The sequence below is a fragment of the Branchiostoma lanceolatum genome, chromosome 14, assembly GCF_035083965.1.
Source record: "Branchiostoma lanceolatum isolate klBraLanc5 chromosome 14, klBraLanc5.hap2, whole genome shotgun sequence".
Taxonomy (NCBI): domain Eukaryota; kingdom Metazoa; phylum Chordata; class Leptocardii; order Amphioxiformes; family Branchiostomatidae; genus Branchiostoma; species Branchiostoma lanceolatum.
In genome coordinates this window covers 6,892,313-6,909,091 of record NC_089735.1, presented here as the reverse complement: position 1 = coordinate 6,909,091, position 16,779 = coordinate 6,892,313, and the positions used below count along the sequence as shown (strand labels likewise).

The 16,779-nt window shown below is 39.4% G+C and overlaps 1 protein-coding gene across 2 annotated transcripts in view; it reads right to left on the bottom strand.

Annotated features, from left to right (window-relative positions):
- Positions 1–487: 487 nt before the first annotated feature.
- LOC136448098 (testican-2-like) overlaps positions 488–16,779 on the bottom strand; it is a 44,359-nt gene continuing 28,067 nt past the window's right edge. The window contains exons 3-12 of one of the 2 annotated variants that reach the window (XM_066447231.1): positions 12,789–12,870; positions 10,583–10,682; positions 9,177–9,309; positions 8,659–8,728; positions 6,525–7,886; positions 5,929–6,021; positions 5,312–5,527; positions 4,636–4,707; positions 3,583–3,714; positions 488–2,241 (exon numbers count right to left, since the gene is read on the bottom strand). In XM_066447231.1, coding sequence (XP_066303328.1) covers positions 2,039–2,241; positions 3,583–3,714; positions 4,636–4,707; positions 5,312–5,527; positions 5,929–6,021; positions 6,525–7,886; positions 8,659–8,728; positions 9,177–9,309; positions 10,583–10,682; positions 12,789–12,870 — 2,463 coding nt within the window. In that variant the 3' untranslated portion in view covers positions 488–2,038. The remainder of the gene's footprint in view (positions 2,242–3,582; positions 3,715–4,635; positions 4,708–5,311; positions 5,528–5,928; positions 6,022–6,524; positions 7,887–8,658; positions 8,729–9,176; positions 9,310–10,582; positions 10,683–12,788; positions 12,871–16,779) is intronic. The other variant, XM_066447233.1, reaches the window with a different exon arrangement.

Sequence of the window (16,779 nt, the reverse complement as noted above, 5' to 3'; positions counted from 1 at the left end):
AAACAACCGTCAAATTGCCAAATTTCCGTATCGGAATGGGGAAATCGAGAAAGGCTCGCAAAGGGGTTTGAATTCTTTAGGGCATTTAACTTTTTTTTTCGTCGAAGTGATCCTTTGAAATCGATATAATGACAATATTTAAGACATTTCACAAACAAAACCATTGGATATTATTTCGTTTGCAGTTTACCGATTGATGTGGTCGAATGTAGCTGTCCTGTAACGTTAGATATTCACGTTCTGACGGGTTACCGTCTCCAAATCTAAAATCTCGAACTTTGAACAAGTGCAATGGTGTTTCTGTTTGTTTGTCGATAGATTAATGTTTCTTTCAGAATGCTGTCAGGCAAGCGAATTACTTATTGGGACAATGCGACCTTGAACGCATGGGGAGCAGTTTGAAGGGCTCTGGGCTGACTGAGACTTAGTGTAGAAGCTAGGAAGCTAGTTCATCACACCGTCTTCTGAAACAATACAACTTACGTGGTGATGATAACGGAATTAGTGTTTATTAAACATTGAGTGTGCTTACAACAGAAAGACCACAACGAAGACAATCAGCAGGGAATAGAGGAAACTACATGAGAACATTCAGAGGCACACCAGACTGACTGACTGTATTTAAGTCAACTTTGGAAAGAATTGTACTAGACTAGGTGTACATACACTGAGATGGAAAGAAACTGCAAAATAGCAATTCAGAAGAATAAGAACTTCAAGAAAAATTCAGTCGCAGGTGATCACCTTAATTTTTATTTAACAACTCTGATTAAAACAACACCACACAAGACTAGTTAAAGTTAGTCTCAAAAGGATGATCATGAATATCATCCTCAATTATATGGTATATAATATATCTGACAGACTGCTAAAACCTACACAAACTTTCATATTGTAAAAGACTTCCAATCATGGATCTGTGGTCTGAAGGAAGTTTGCTTTCAAGCAGGGCTGCAGTTCCAATCTTTGATGACAGGGAGCGCTGCTGCTGCATACCGTTTATCTTTAGGCTTCATCCTTTACTGCTTATAATGTCATACTCAACAATCATGATTCAATCTATTCCACACGGGTGGGTAAATAACAGTAGCAATAATCAATGCAATCTATGTATAAATGTCTACAAATACATGAAACGTTATGTTCAGCTCTGACAATTCTTTTAAATAAACCATTTCTCGGGATGACAACCACAAAACATACATCCTTCCACACCAAATTGTTTATCATTTATGATACAAGCCTTTGTTGCTTGACAGACACCACTTAATACATTGAAGTGCAGCTTGTTGTCTCATATTCTACCATGTAACTGCTATTAGTTACCAGAATGCAGTTTGCTATATTTGTGGGAACAGGGAGCTTGTGGATCTACAAAATCTACATAATCCACAGTTGTTGCATAATCCCAAGACTTGAGTGATAGATATCTCATATACATTGTATCTTGCTTACTTATAAAAACAAACTATATCAATATAATGTTACATGAACATGATTACATGTAGGTGAGCATCACACACAGCATTTCTATATGTCAGATACTTTTTCTCTATTAAGGAAACATCATCTAAAAACTTTTTTTGATGTGCTCTGGAATCAAATTCTACAATAGCTCAATTCTACAAAATGACTTGTCTTGCAGTTCTTGTATTCGAAAGTTGTCATCTACATATGTAGTCCCTATACAAAGTCAGCACCATCTTTCCACAACTTGTACATTGTGTATGTACAGGTACTGGCCAATATCCCAATTTGTAAAATGCTTCAATCTATGTATGAACATATAGACCTAACCCCATTACTCAGCAGTATGAAATATAAGTGACATCTGAAGACTACAATACAATTACATCCTGGCACTCAGGAACCTACATTATGCAATTCATTTGGATTCAACCATTTGTTGTTCCTCAGTCAACATTTTCTGACCTTATCATCATGATGACATGGATGTCTAATATCAATTTGCATAACTGTGGGTCAGGTGTATATGTGCCAAAACGGTTGGTGCTCTTTAGGGAAGTTATTAGGTAGCTTAAGGTTCGATTTCCTCCTCTTCAAAGTCATCTCCAGAGGCGTCAGTGTAGTCCTCATCATCAGTGGTTTCCTCGAAACCCCCATCCTCCTCCTCCTCTGGCTCTTCCTCCTCCTCAGGCACCTGGTCCTCCTCCTCCTCTTCTACTACTTCCTCCTCCTCCTCGGCTTTCTTGTCTAGAGGAATATCAGCTCCAATTGCATCTGAGATTGGCAGAGACCATAATGATAAAAAAACAATTCTCATAGATGGGTATACTAAGGGTGCATCTATGAAAATATAGGCCTCTCCAATACTATCAATAAATATAATGCCTTTATCTGTATCTCTATCTAGATAGTCGGTTAATCGCCCTTCAGGGTAACACATCAGCTTCGCAGATATATTACACCGAACAACCAGTCACACCTAACCTTTGCACATCCAGCTGTAACCATTGTTTAAAGCTATCTAGTGAAGATGCTCCTACAGCACTTGATACCAACGAGTTCCATTCTACGATAGTTCTAGGGAAAACAAATTCTGGGTAGACAGTCTGGGCATTTGTGCAACGTTGTTGCACAATTCAGCATTCTTAATGTCTTTCTACAGATGAACATACATGCATAACACCCTGTGCATTAGGAATGCGTGTGCTACAATCACTCCGTCGAGTTTGAGCCAGGCCAAATTGCTAGCTGTGACATTAAGTACATTTCCATCTGACAGGTTGACGTTAGGATCTTGAGATTTCCAACAACTCTGGTTCAGGCCACATCAGTGCATCCTGAACTACGTGACCTGCATGTGGCTGAACCGACATTCATCACTCTGACAGTAGTGCTCTTTGCAAGGTAACCCTTTCAGACCTCTAGCCTCCTGCACTTTGGAGGTATTATGTAATGCTGCAAGCAACAGGTACTTCATAATCCCTTCTCATCCAGTATGATGTACAGAAATGTATGACTATGGATGATGCTGTCACTGTGGTGCTTTTAAAGTGGTCTTCTAAACTTCTACGATTTTTTAAAGTTGGTCCACATCATTGCTGGTTCCCAGACATTTTAATCTAATAGCAAGAGAACAGAACAAAAACAGAAGGCTGGGGTGAAAACTTGCACCCGACTCCATTCACTCCCTCAGACTTCCCCTTCAGATTCTGTTTGTATGTTGATAGTGCAACAGTGGGGTTCAAGCGCCACCAACTGACCAGTCTAACTGGTCCGGACCTTTTAGCCTAGTGGTTAGTGCATTTGGATCATGGGCTGGTGGCCAGAAAAAGGAACAGCTTATCATTTTTCAGATGCTTGTGACACCATTGCAGCCTTTTGTTGCTAACATCAGTTGTAATGATTCTTATCATCATTGGGTGAGCAAATTACAATCTCTCTTAAGTTTGCACCCAGGGGTTTGGAGCAGCTACATGTAGCTGTCCTCAAGTGACCAATATGACAGTAATTGACCCAGGTGCGGCTTAAAGACTGCTTCATCAAGAAGTTAATCCACTAGCACAAGGAAGGATTCCTCAAATCTTACCGAGTTAGGATTACTAAATCTAAACCTACCACAGACAGCATGTCCGCGGGTACGTGTGTCCTCCAGTTCGTGGCCATGCTTGTCCACACACCAACAATAGGGGCCGTTGCACTGCTCCGTCATGTAGTAACCATCCTCAGCACACCGAGGGATGTAGGCACCTACATGTATGGTGGGCAACAACAGAGGGTTTTGAAGACAAGCTTAAGGGAGAGCTGTCACCTTAAACCGTTTATCTATGACAAAAAATACAACCTTTCCTCATCAACTTCATCTAATTATATGATAACTTCAATTATAACAGTACCATTTAATGAACACAGATGTTTGCACCAAATATACACCCTTACAATGTTATTGGACATCAAGATAGTCAACATACGATCATATTCCCAGCTCTTGATTCCTGCCGCCAGGTAATTGAATAAAACTTGAGTATTACTGTCACAGTGATGACATCAAATTGAACACGGCAGCCGGTTTCGAACCGGACATCATGGCTCTCTAAAAAGCGCTGCTGTGAAGCTATCAGGGGAAATTTTTCCTGGTTACAAGCAGTTGCATTTACAATATTTGTCTTGTTTGCTTTCCAAAAGTATGCTTTTCGAAGGTTACTGTGTCAGGCTTCCAATTGGCTGCTGTTGTCAATTCAATTAAGTGCCGGCAGCAATCAAGAGCTGAAAGAATGATCTGGAATGGTTTGACGTACAATAACATCAGAAGTGGCGTTGAAAGGCCGAGTGGCCAGGTTAGCAGAGGTCACGGGTTGGATTCCTGGCAATCCTGGCTAAACGTTGTGTCCTTGAGAAAGGCACTAACACCACTTTACTCACTCTACCCAGGTGTAAGAAAACTGACTTTGGTTGGGTAGGTGAAAGGTGAGGGATGGTCTTTGCCTTCCAATACCGTGCCCTCACACAACATACAGTGGATAAACAATCCACAACCCCTACATGTACAAGAAGGATACAGGATTACCTTTACCTGTTTAGGACAGGTCTAATAGACTGGCAAAATCACTTCACTGAAATGAAGCTTAACTGCCAAAACATGGATTTGAAATGTTTCAAGGAAGGCCTCACCCAGCAGGAACTTTCGCTGTCCGTTCACTTCCGCTACAGGAACCTTGTCCAATTCAGCAAAGCATGGTGGCTCTAATAGGAGGAAAAAATTAACAGTCCTGCATGTTTATACATGATGAACCACAGAAGGATGCACCTGCACATATATTCTGAGATAAGAAAAAAATATATTTCTACGATAATCTATTTCATAATTTATGTCTCCAAATAAAAGCCTTGCTTATGTTAGTATCTGCCTCTATGTCCCCCTATCCACAAATTTCAGAAACAAAAATTGGATTTGTATGACCCTTGATTTCATAACAAAAAAAATGAAGCACGGTATAAAAGTATGATTTAAAACATAAAATAACACACAAAAGGTTAAAGAATGTGTTCTTTATCTAAAGTAGATGAAATTTGTTGTCAAATCTTTGGTCACTCAGCAGTCGCAGTATGCTCACAACCCCAAGTGGAAAGGGTGTTCATGCAAACACTAGACTAAGTACTCGAAGCATGTTAATATGCTTCTATGACAGAATTGCTACAGTGCTCTTCATTAAGATACGTTTGAGAACAGTATACAAAATCAAATTCACTTGGTTGTGCACAAAGAGTCTTTTTATTACTAAATACAAACCTCAGGAAAGTATTCACAGAAGTATAAAAAACAGAAATTAAGTAACAGTTTACTTACTGGCTTCCTCGAAACAAGAGCACCACTCATTGGCCGAGAGGATGCCGTCCTTGATGCGGTCGCACCTGTCGATGAAGGGGGTGATGCAGTGCTCGTACTCGTCATACTCTATGAGTGACAGCTCCTTCTTGCTCAGGAAGAGGTCAAAGTTTACATCCAGCTTGCTGAACATCCAGCCCACAGCTGGCTCATAGCATATCTGTACATTCTTGTTGGCTATAGGGAAAAAAAACAGTACACATGCATTGGCTTCTTCAGCACAACTTCACAGTCTTCGTAATGTTGTGTAGGCAAAACCAATAACCATTATCCATCATTGTCCATCATATTTTATCATACCATCAAATAGATTAAAAGGTTAAAGTTATATTGGACATGTATGGGGAGAAAGCTGAGGCAAAGATCAATCAAAATGGCTGCCAATGGGATGCCAAAGGAAGCTACCCAGGGGGCAACCCAAGATTACTTACCAAAAGTAGAAAAAGCTTGGAATCGAAACAACTCAAGACCGCCGGCTCTGAAAGAATACTGTCAAGAAAGTCAACCAGTTCGACAGAGTTGTGGGAGGGTGTAAGTTAGAAGCCATAGATTCATCCTTGTCTGTCGTGATTACTTACTGTCAGGCGTTTCTTTCTCGTCATTCTTCCTGATGACCTTGAACCACTCCAGCAGGCGGTTACCCATGTCCTCTAGTTCCTCAGTGGAGCAGACTGAAGACAAAATGGATATGATGTCAAACTGTCAGCTTTCCTTTGCATGTCTACATCATGCCACTACCTACTTCTTCATTACATTGAAAGCTTTACTTAAAGCTGTTGTCAAACGACTTACCCTTGCCGATACTGACATATCAGAATGATCATATACAATTTTGTGTACTACAGAATTGAATCTTCGCTCCAACCAAAAAATTATTGACTGTCCTACTGTAGACTTTTCAGAATTCAAGTGACCAATCAACCCTATGGACACATGACATCAGCAATTGGTCATAAGTGCCAGGAAGTTTTCATGACATGTATACTGCCTCTGTTGATGGAACTCTATACTATGTTACCTTATTTACTTGAATGAAGGTTCATGTGTGATGGTAACTGACATTATAAAGATTTTCATATGCTATTTCCATATCACTTGACTTTGTGTAAGGAAATAGTGTACAAAAATCTTTATAATTGAATTATCTAGATTTACATGTTACAAAATGTTGCACCTTTGTCATCAGCCTCCTCCTCTTCTTCATCTTCTTCATCATCATCATCGTCGTCGTCGTCATCATCGCCCTCCTGTGCTGGGTCCAGAGGGATCTGGTCCTCCAGTGGTGCCTGGAACTGAACCTCGTCAGGTGTGATGATCTCACTCCTCTCTGCAGGGGGGAGGTTGGGGGCAGCATGAACTGTTAGTGAGGGCGCATCAGCAACTTTCTCCTCTCCTACTATTACATCCTCGTCAGGCTTCTCTTCTACTACTGGCACAAGCTCCTTGTGGATTGCTACAGCTTTTTCAGTCTCTGAATCTAATCCTACAAAATTGTCCCTTTGCAGTGTTGTTACCTTAGCATAGCTGACTGGAAATGTGTTGAAATCTTTCTTCTCTATACTGAAGTCAATTTTATCGGTAGGATATGTAGGAAAATCGACATAAGCATAGACTACGCCATCTGATTTCCCTGTTGGTATTTTATAACCCTCTACGTCTGCATAGTTTGTGTCGGAAGTTATGTCATCAATACCACCAACCATCTTTCCCTTGGGATACTTTGACTCTATCATAATTTCCTTTTTCTCCATAAGACTTTTTGTTTTGTCTTTACCAGAAGATGGCAGCGGATCGATGTTGACATCTTCGTTTCCTCCCACCATTTTGTGTAAGACATATTTCTTGTCTTTTTTGGAGATGAACAGGTTTGGCTTTAGAATTGCACTAGCAGACTTTCTTTCCTCAAAATTCTTGAATGTGTCTACAGGTTTCTTGGTAACATGCCTTGGAATCTCAGCGTCCTCTCTAACTTGTGAGTTTTCTGTAATTTTGTTGGACATTGTAATTCCAGATTTTTTATAGTGTTTAGGAGTATCTGCTTTGAAATAGCTAATCTGTTGAGTATCTGACGGGACGGATGAGATTGAATTTGGAATGTTAGTCTTTACATTCATCGGTTTGCTATAACTGATTTCATTCTTAGAATCATCTACTTCAACGGCAAACTTAGGAACATCTACAACCTTATCTTTTGGAAATTTTTTTGAGTAGAATTCCTTCTTAATTGTATCTTTCTGGAAATGTCCATGCTTTGGTTTATACAGTTTTTCTAACACCACTTTTTTGGTGATAAAAGGTTTGGACCAGTAGCTGCCATACTTAACTTTCGAAGCAAAGTTAGTTCCAAACTTGCCTCCATAAGGATAGTAACTACTGGGAGCATATTTGGCAGACAAATGCTTGTAGTAGGACTGCTTTGAGAAATGGTTATTATGAGGAGACTTGTTATTATAGAAAGACTTTTTGTTAGGCATCAAGCTGGCTTGCGCTTTGGGGTCAATGGCTAGATCTTGGGATTTAGTAACAGACAACAAATCTGGAAAAAAATAGAATAGAGACACAGAAAGAAAATCAGTACCAAAGTTTACAGAAAGTAATGAAACAATAAGAAAATGAAGTACAAAAAACGTGAGCTAAACCCTCCAACATACATACAGTAGTATTACACATACATGTACTGTGGAAATGTTGAAAACAAGGACTTTTCAAACAATAATGCAAGATTTACAATATGTATACATGTATATGTAAGTGAGAGGAATATAGGAAGGACAGTCACTGTATATCATATGTTTGACAAAAGACATTCTAAAGGTTAACACAAAATTTAACATTTTCTCTGCCACTTTAACAAATCAGCAAGAGCATTGTAACAGTAACTGTTAAAGGGTACATGATAATACAACAATCATATTACTCAGCTATTGGGTAGAAATTGTCGACTGGTAGAATTGCCGACTCTATCAATAGAGATCCCAGTTGGAGTCTCTGTTGACTAGGAATGTGCTAGCTAATAACGATGGTCTCCCATTTATAAATCCTTCATCTAAATTGCAATCCATTGATCTTAACAGTGGCATGAATTGAGGTTGAAAAGTTTAGACTGTCTTTTAAGACTCTGATAAAGATCCAGGAGAATCATCAGCACTTCTGCCAGATTCAATAATCTCTTCCCTGGCGTATGTTATAGAATGATTAAATACTAATTATACAAGACATTAGTGATCATGACCAAACTGTTTACAATATCACAAACATACTCAGTGAGACAACACAACACTTTCATGGGTGTATCACTGTATATGTACCTGGGATCTGAGGCTTGCAAGGACATTTCCCAGTGCACTCCTCTTGGATGTCCTTGCCAGATACACAAGCCTGTAGATATAGAAAGTACAGAAAAGTAATTAAATCATTCATGTTAATACAATTGTACATAATGAACTAAAATTGACAGCCTAGAACCAGGCATTTCAAAAATTTTCTTCTCATCCGTTTAATAGCTATGGCGATGCAGTCATGTGACCATTGAAATGATTTGCAAACATGAGACCCTTCAGTTTCAGTAATCAACATCACAACACATGTTTGTTACAGGAAAATCAATCGACTGACAAGTACATGTACATGTATGCGAGCTCTGAATGACATTTTCGGTATTTTCTTGATTATTGTGCAAATTTTTGAGATCAGCTAATGTTAACGGGTCCCCAAGCCCAATCCAATGTGATGGAGGTAGATTTCCATGTGGAAAATACGCTCAAGTCTCTGTTGGTTTTTAAAATTGGTGACCTTTTTTGTGTTTTACTTGAAGGGACAGACGTACCTGATACTTCAGCTTGCACTGGGAGGAGTAGGTGATACCATCACTGCCACAGACTGGTTCAGGGCGCACAACTGGGCACGGGATGCAGCCATACCTGTCCTTCTTCTTCTCCTGGTACTTTGACCACTTCTTCCTGTTGGCGACAACCACATCACGTATTACCCCTGCCCTTGAGCTATTGCCCTTGCAATATCATTACTGTCTGCCATGTCAAGCCATCCTACAAAATCCCACTATATTTCAAAGCGCCGAGATGACAGCAGCTTCTAAATCCCACATCAATTTGGTTGACTAATACGGAGTCTGGGTCCGGAATCCTGTAACATTTCCAAGTGACTAATATGAAGGGTGTGTCTAAATCCCATCAAATGTCACCTGACTGATATGCAGTCGTGTCTCTCATGGCATATCTGATAATTGGTGTGGAAGTACAGTCATGTAGCATCAAATCTCATTTCATGTGCAAGACTTCACGTTGTTTGAATCCTAAAGGAATAATTTGCAAGGAATGTAACACTTAACCATGAGCCATTTGAAAGTCAATTTGGCTTATCCTAATAACCTGCTAGCCAAATATACAATGTTCTAGCCATTATTTACATGTAGCTAAGGCCTAGGAAAAAAAATGTTGTGTTTCTGACCCCAGCAAAAACATGCCAACCCTAGCCTTTTTTCTTTTGTTGGTCGCTGGCAATGGGCATAAAATTTTTGATCTGGATGATGAAAGTCAAAACAGACTTCACACTCAGTAAACAGATTAGGGCTTTGAAGAGTTGATGTACATGACTGTAATAATACAAATGTGTGGTAAAACAATTGTACTTATTTGTTCAGTCTATCAATATATTTGTGCTTGTATATCATTCTGTATTTTAACAATTATGTATGTATTATGTATACTATGTATGTATGTTTTATAAATATTATCATGATGTTGAAAATATCAGTGCCTGATGCATTTTCGTTTTACATTTGCTCGACTCTAATTGTGGGATCACTTTCGCCGAAACCTTCTGCCCCTAATTTTTTCAGCACCATAATCAGAAACACAACATCTTTTTTGCATGGCCTAATCAAAGTATTACATGACAGAAGTGAGTCATAACACAAAAGAGCCTTTGTGTCCTATCGGATTGACTTGACCCCCAGCCATATGGTCTTGTTTCGCTCCAACAACCTGCAATTTGGCCAGGAGCTAAAATCCTTTTCTGGGAACCAATACTCTATCTTTATCTTTAAATTGCCTTCTATTGCCCAGTGATTGTCTTCATTGTATAACGACATCTTTCTTCACTCGCTCACTCACTATCCGTGTTATCATCTGTTGTCCGCCGTCTCCCAAGGGTTAGAAGTGCTGCCAGAATTGTTGAAATGAAGACAATTGAATTTTCTAAGGGATGACTCACCCATTGCCCAGCTTCTTCTTGCTGATACACTCCACAGACCCATCAGAACTGGGCATGCAGACTTTGTGTCGGCCGCACTTCACCCAGCGACATGGGTCCTCTGCGGAAATACACACTCCGGTTATCTACACTGGCCTGTTCTTGATCTAGTCTAAAAGATAATGTGTATAATAATCATATTTGAAATTACAGACACTGGTACTAAAAACCATATCAAAATGTGGACCTTACCCCACATATCTATCACAGCATTGAACCACTTTTTACTTGATTTGATGTTGATGTAAATCTAATATCATAGCTGGTACATCTTATATCATAGCTGGTACATTTCCACATATCTACCTTCACCAAAAAGGCTATGTTTTAGGTGCCGTTTGTTTGTCCATGTGAGGACAGCATAACTCAAGAAACGGTTGATGGGATATTTGCTACATAATGTCTGTGGGTAGGCATTGGGAAAATGAAGGTCAAGTGCGATAATGGGCCTCCTATCGGCTTTTTCTGCTACTGCAGTGAAACTTCTGATTTTGCTATTTGCTATTTCAATTTTACCGGACATGCTACTGCGACGTTGCGATATTTGAATGATAGATAGCTCTAGAGCACAGTTGGCCCAATGCCAGTTGAATTAGTCTGGAGGTAGAGTTGTAGGCTGCCGCTTACCATCACATTATCCTCAACCACTGACTGATCCTACTGGTACCACTTACAAATGTATTCTGAGTGTGTAGCCACAGGTATGCAAGCCTTTCTGTGCTGTGCACAGTAGTAGCATTTTAGCAATTACTGTTATTCTTGAAGTTTTCGTGGTACAATATCAATCATTGTTAACAATAACAATGTTCTCAGTTTTCGAGGTGACCGCTTCACTGCGAACCTAAATTCACCATTACTGTACAATAAATCTATGTGACTATAGCACTACCGCAAACACTCCATTTTTCCCTACTGCGAAATTAAACCACCTCGAATTAAACTTAAAGGCATTTACAATTATTATTATATAATACCACAAAGCAAAACTCAATACCTTCTGTATGCTATTCTTTTTCTTTGGATTTCCTGACACACAATCTATACAAATTTCAACCATCCTCAGAAAAACGTTTTCCATTTTCCTTCAGACCATTTTCATTCAATAGTTTTAAAGTGAAAATATTGAAAACAAAAATTGACATTTTTCTTGTCATAGCATAAGATATGCACTATTGACAAGAAATTTGACAGACCAATTCCAACTGTTACAGCTTTCCTGGAAGGAAGGTCTCTAGCAATCACGTCCAATCAATGATTCTATTGTAGCAAAAATCCTGTCCGACACGACAGTTGATACCGACCCTCCCGACGTTCTGTGATATAGATTAGTGAGCAGGTGCATGGGGGTACTTCCTCATTACAGACAGCAAAGGTGAGAGGAGGTTTTAATGGGCTGCGGTCGATGTGCCTGGTGCGGACTGACAAGACAGATGTCGCTTTCCGCCGCTGGTTATCCCTCAGGGACGTAAAATGAGGAAATAATTTTGACACCATCCCTCACATACTGGGGTTTTATGACGTTTCTGCTTGACATACAACTCTACAGGCAGTATACTGTGCTGCTGAAGGGCCCTGGAGGGGTCAAGTACATGTAATATGTAACCCTAGGTCACCTTTATTTGCTTTTGAAAGGTTGTGGGAATTTGTTAAATGAAATTCGGTAAGGCCACCAGAATTGCAAGTTGAGAGATTTGAGGTTGAGGTTCAGAACACTATCTATAGTAAAAGCTTCTGTCAATAACCTACATTCTAAGACTATGAGGTTAAAAACTTTTGATCCCTTATTTGAACAGACTGCCCTCATCATGGAGGGATTTAAACTATGGTGTTGTTTGATGAATGTAATATTTTTGCATCAACAGGACTTGAGGGAAAATATAACAATGGATAGCATAAATGACAAACTTATCAGTTGTCTGTACAAAAGATAGACTGCTCAGTGTTTGAGATTACTTCAATAGCTCAAATTTTAGGGCAAGGTAAACTTGTATGTTACATGTAACAATGTCAAACCATAGATACGATAGGGGGGAATGTAGAATTTTTACAATTGGTGGATTTTGACAAGAATGCATTGTATTTTGAGTAAATCAGTATCATTGATTCTTCACTGCTGCCGACTTGCCCAAAATCTATGTGACAACCCGATTCAATTCCACATCCTTACCCTGAACAAAGTTTGCATCAGCATCGTCCACAGCAACCTCAGGCTGCCAGGTGTCCCTGGTCAGGTCTTCATCGTCTGTGTTCTGTACACAAATAGAAGAGAAGATACAAGACTGGTCAGTTCAAATTGGGAAGTATAGTTTCCAGATAAATACAATTCTCTCATTTTTTTCTACAGAACATACAGTGGGGTCATGGGGTTCTATCTGCAACATCATTTCCAACAGTTAGATTTCCGGATTTGCTTTGATTATCATCCGATGGAGAACCAAATTGAGGCGTAATGAGGTGTTTATCCCCATTAATCCTTGCAGTCATCTCTGAAATTACATTTTGGACCAGAATCCTCTAAAGCTATGCATCCCATCATCATGTCCTACTACAGAGAAGAAGGCTGAACCCGATATGCTGTGGCATTAAATTAACGTTTCCCAAAACTTGTTCTGTCATCAGATTGATCTTTCCAAAAAAGCAATAAGAACAAAACCATTAACATTTACACCTTTGCACTTTAGTATAAGACCCAGGGTCAACTCAAGACCATCTTAGATAGCCTTCTTGTCCCACTTTTTGTTTGGGAGCCCAGTTTTTGTTATTAAATCTGTCATTCTAAGCTTATGAAATTATGTTTTTATGTCATGAAGTTCAGTTTTTTTTGACAGACAGGGTGAAATTTGTGTCCTTCCCAACAAGCAAATTTCCGTCCCTGCTTCTGTGTAAAGGGGCTTTAAGGGAACGCTTAAGGGCTAGATTAGAATATTTCACTCCTGCTGACTTAAAAATGAAACAATGTTTTAAAACTCATTTCTTCACAGCTGATGAATTAGCTAATTAAGAAGTTAGATAGTTGAAACTACTCAAATATTTATTGCACCGATTATACCTCTAGTAATACTGACTTTAGACACCACATACTACAAAATATTTCCCAAAAAACACAAGTGCTACTACATACATGTATACATCCAAGAACGATTCTGCTTTAATTACCATTACTTGCACCATACTGCAAGTAGCCTAACTTATGAAATGTTCTAAAGATTTGCACAAGAAAACCCAAGATAAATATATTTTTCCCACATGTGCAGTATTTCATTCTTTAAACCTTGAACTTTCCTGAAGTCTTCTGATAGACCTGACAGAAGGAGCTCAAAACAAAAGATCTATGAAGGGTCTGTAGCTCAAGCCTCAGACTCTGACTTTGATTTATGCTGGCCATTATCAGTGGCTCCAAGAGGATGATGCTTTTGTGAAGGATTGAGGACTTGTCCATTATGAGCTAATCATGCCGGTGCATTCCAAATGAACTCAATACCATCATGTGGGAGGCCCTTGTGTGGAGGACTTTCAAACAATGTCTCTGACCTGTCTTAAAGAGTATGATACAATCTGTCATCCTTTAATGTCAGAAATCAGCGACATTGATGGATTCTGAACTGTATTTTTCTGGCTTTGTAGCTGACCAGAAACCAATATAATGCTCTAAAGTGTTTGCTAGTTACCTTTGTGAAGGCGTCATTGTTTCTGGTGTGTCTACATGGGTGTGTGTTTCTGTCCCACTTTAGAAAGCATAACTCAAGAATCTATTGATGAATGGTTATGATATTTGGTATGTGGGCTGAGGTCTTGTTCAACAATGGAAGGACCAAGAATGGTAACATTTTGCCTCAGGTTTTCTACTTCAATCATCATAACGGAGGATACCCTGACTAATGACATGCCCTAATATTCATAATGGCTTTTTTACTGATCTTATGCATTAAAGCGACATGTTTGTTGCCGCAGACTATGCTGATTCGTTCAGGTGTGTGGCTGTAATGGTGGCAAGACGAGCGAACGCCCTGCGAGGTGCAAACATTCATACAGGAATTCCTTTCAGCAATTCACAAAATATCAGCGACACTTCAGGCTATTTGAGTAGAAAGTCCATTTTAGGATCCACATTTGAGGGTGAAGATAGGTGACTCTCAACATCCTGCCCTCTTGATACCTTTTACATGGCATTACCGATTATGGTAAAAGCTCTCCAATGTAATATAGACAAGGTGTGATAATGTGTTCTGATGATCAACAGCCTAATTGGCTTTCTGTGTCCTAGAACTGCCAATTACTATCAGACTTTGGGTAATTCGATGAGGGACATACGGACTCTCCACAGAGCTGAGGTACCTCCCAGGCAGCACTTTTAATACCCCCAAGTCCACTAGGGCGGCAACCTTGCTGCACACGTGCTGCATTTGACAGAGTGCTCAACAAATTCCTAAGAAAAAAAGAATCTTTTCACGCTTTGTGAGTTTTTTTGTTTTTTCAGTCATACTTTACTTTTACTTTTGCATGATATTCAGATTATAAAGGATTAAGGAAATCCAATTTAGGTTACAACGAGGTTGCAGCGTGATCGCTGTCTAGTGGAATGCGGGCGTTACAACTCTTATGGCTTACATGTATTTGTCAACCACACCTCCCTATACAGTTTTCTAGGATGGATTTGATTGGTAACAGATTTTGTCCTCTTTAGTCCATGTAGTAAAAATTGAAGCAATATAAAATATTTTGTCTCACCCAAGACAGGTCCTCTAACATCAACTCTAACTCTTATAATTCTACTAGGTACCTTAAGATGGCTGGTCGGCCATGTTTATATATTTATTACTAAATCAAATGTAGCATTCAGTAATCTCAAAGGTTTGCATACTTCAAATATCCAGGTGTTCAAGACATTTTGAGAAGGCTTTCATATCTAACACTGTTTTTTAATGTGGGTCTTATGCGGAATTATGTAGTATTGAGAGTTGTTTGGCCTATTTTATCCAGACGTCTTGTATAATACATGTATTTCCAACTCTTCTCAAGGTGTCAAGAGGTACACATACACACATCTCCAAAATGCCATGGCACACCTTGATCACTGAACCATTATCCGTTGATAGGTTTCTCCATCATCCACCCATGCCCGCAATAACATCAACAGCTTTTCAATCAAAATAATCTTCCAAATTGTGCATCCAGCCGTCTACTCGAAGTGGTACTGGATCAGCTAATAAATCAGCGTGTGCCCAAGGGGCCCTGATTGCCCTTCATGTTTATAATGATCTGCTCTGAAGGAGTAATTGATTAAGAAACAGTCATTCTGGCTCCACAGACACATTGGAAGATGATGAACAGCAAGAAATATAACAACAATAACCTTTATTTGCAAACTTATGCTCAAAGGCGAGGAAATACACAAATACAATTATCAAAACATAAATACTATAAAGGTACACTCTGACTAACTATTCTTGCCTCCTGTTTGTAGACGTTTCTAGATATAATCTACAGCTAATGTCTCAGGAAGAGAGTAACGATGGCTAGCTAAATATGCTCTTTTTTGGCCTTGAATTGTTATTTGTATTTTTATTACAAATACTGCTGCTCAGGAGATGGTAGAAAATGTAGGTGAACCCAAATGCAGTACTTTGGCAGATCAACCTTCCACTGTAGATATTGGAAACCCATTGGGTGAGGCTATGAACTGGCTCAGATTTAAGTTAGCATTGTTATGGCTTCTAGATCGACCAATACATTTGTTCTTTGATGGATTACCTGTCAATTGATTTTTCAGTCTGGCCCAGAAATGCCACGACAGCTTAATTCTTCAACAACTCAGGCACAGCCATCCTACATCAAGGTTGCCCAAAAGAATTCAAGCTACCACGCCATAACTTTATTTTGCACAGTCAATTTTCCGTTGAAATGTTGTCAATCTCAGGTCCTGTCCATAGTGCTGAACAATGATTCCAGGAAAATGCAATGTTATCCCTACCAGGGTCCTGTCCATGGTACCAAACAAAGTTTCCAGGCAAATGCAATGTTATCAGTATCATGGTCCTGTCCATGGTACCAAACAATGTTTCCTGGCAAATGCAATGTTATCCGTATCATGGTCCTGTCCATAGTACTGAACAATGTTTCCAGGAAAATGCAATGTTATCAGTACCAGGGTCCTGTCC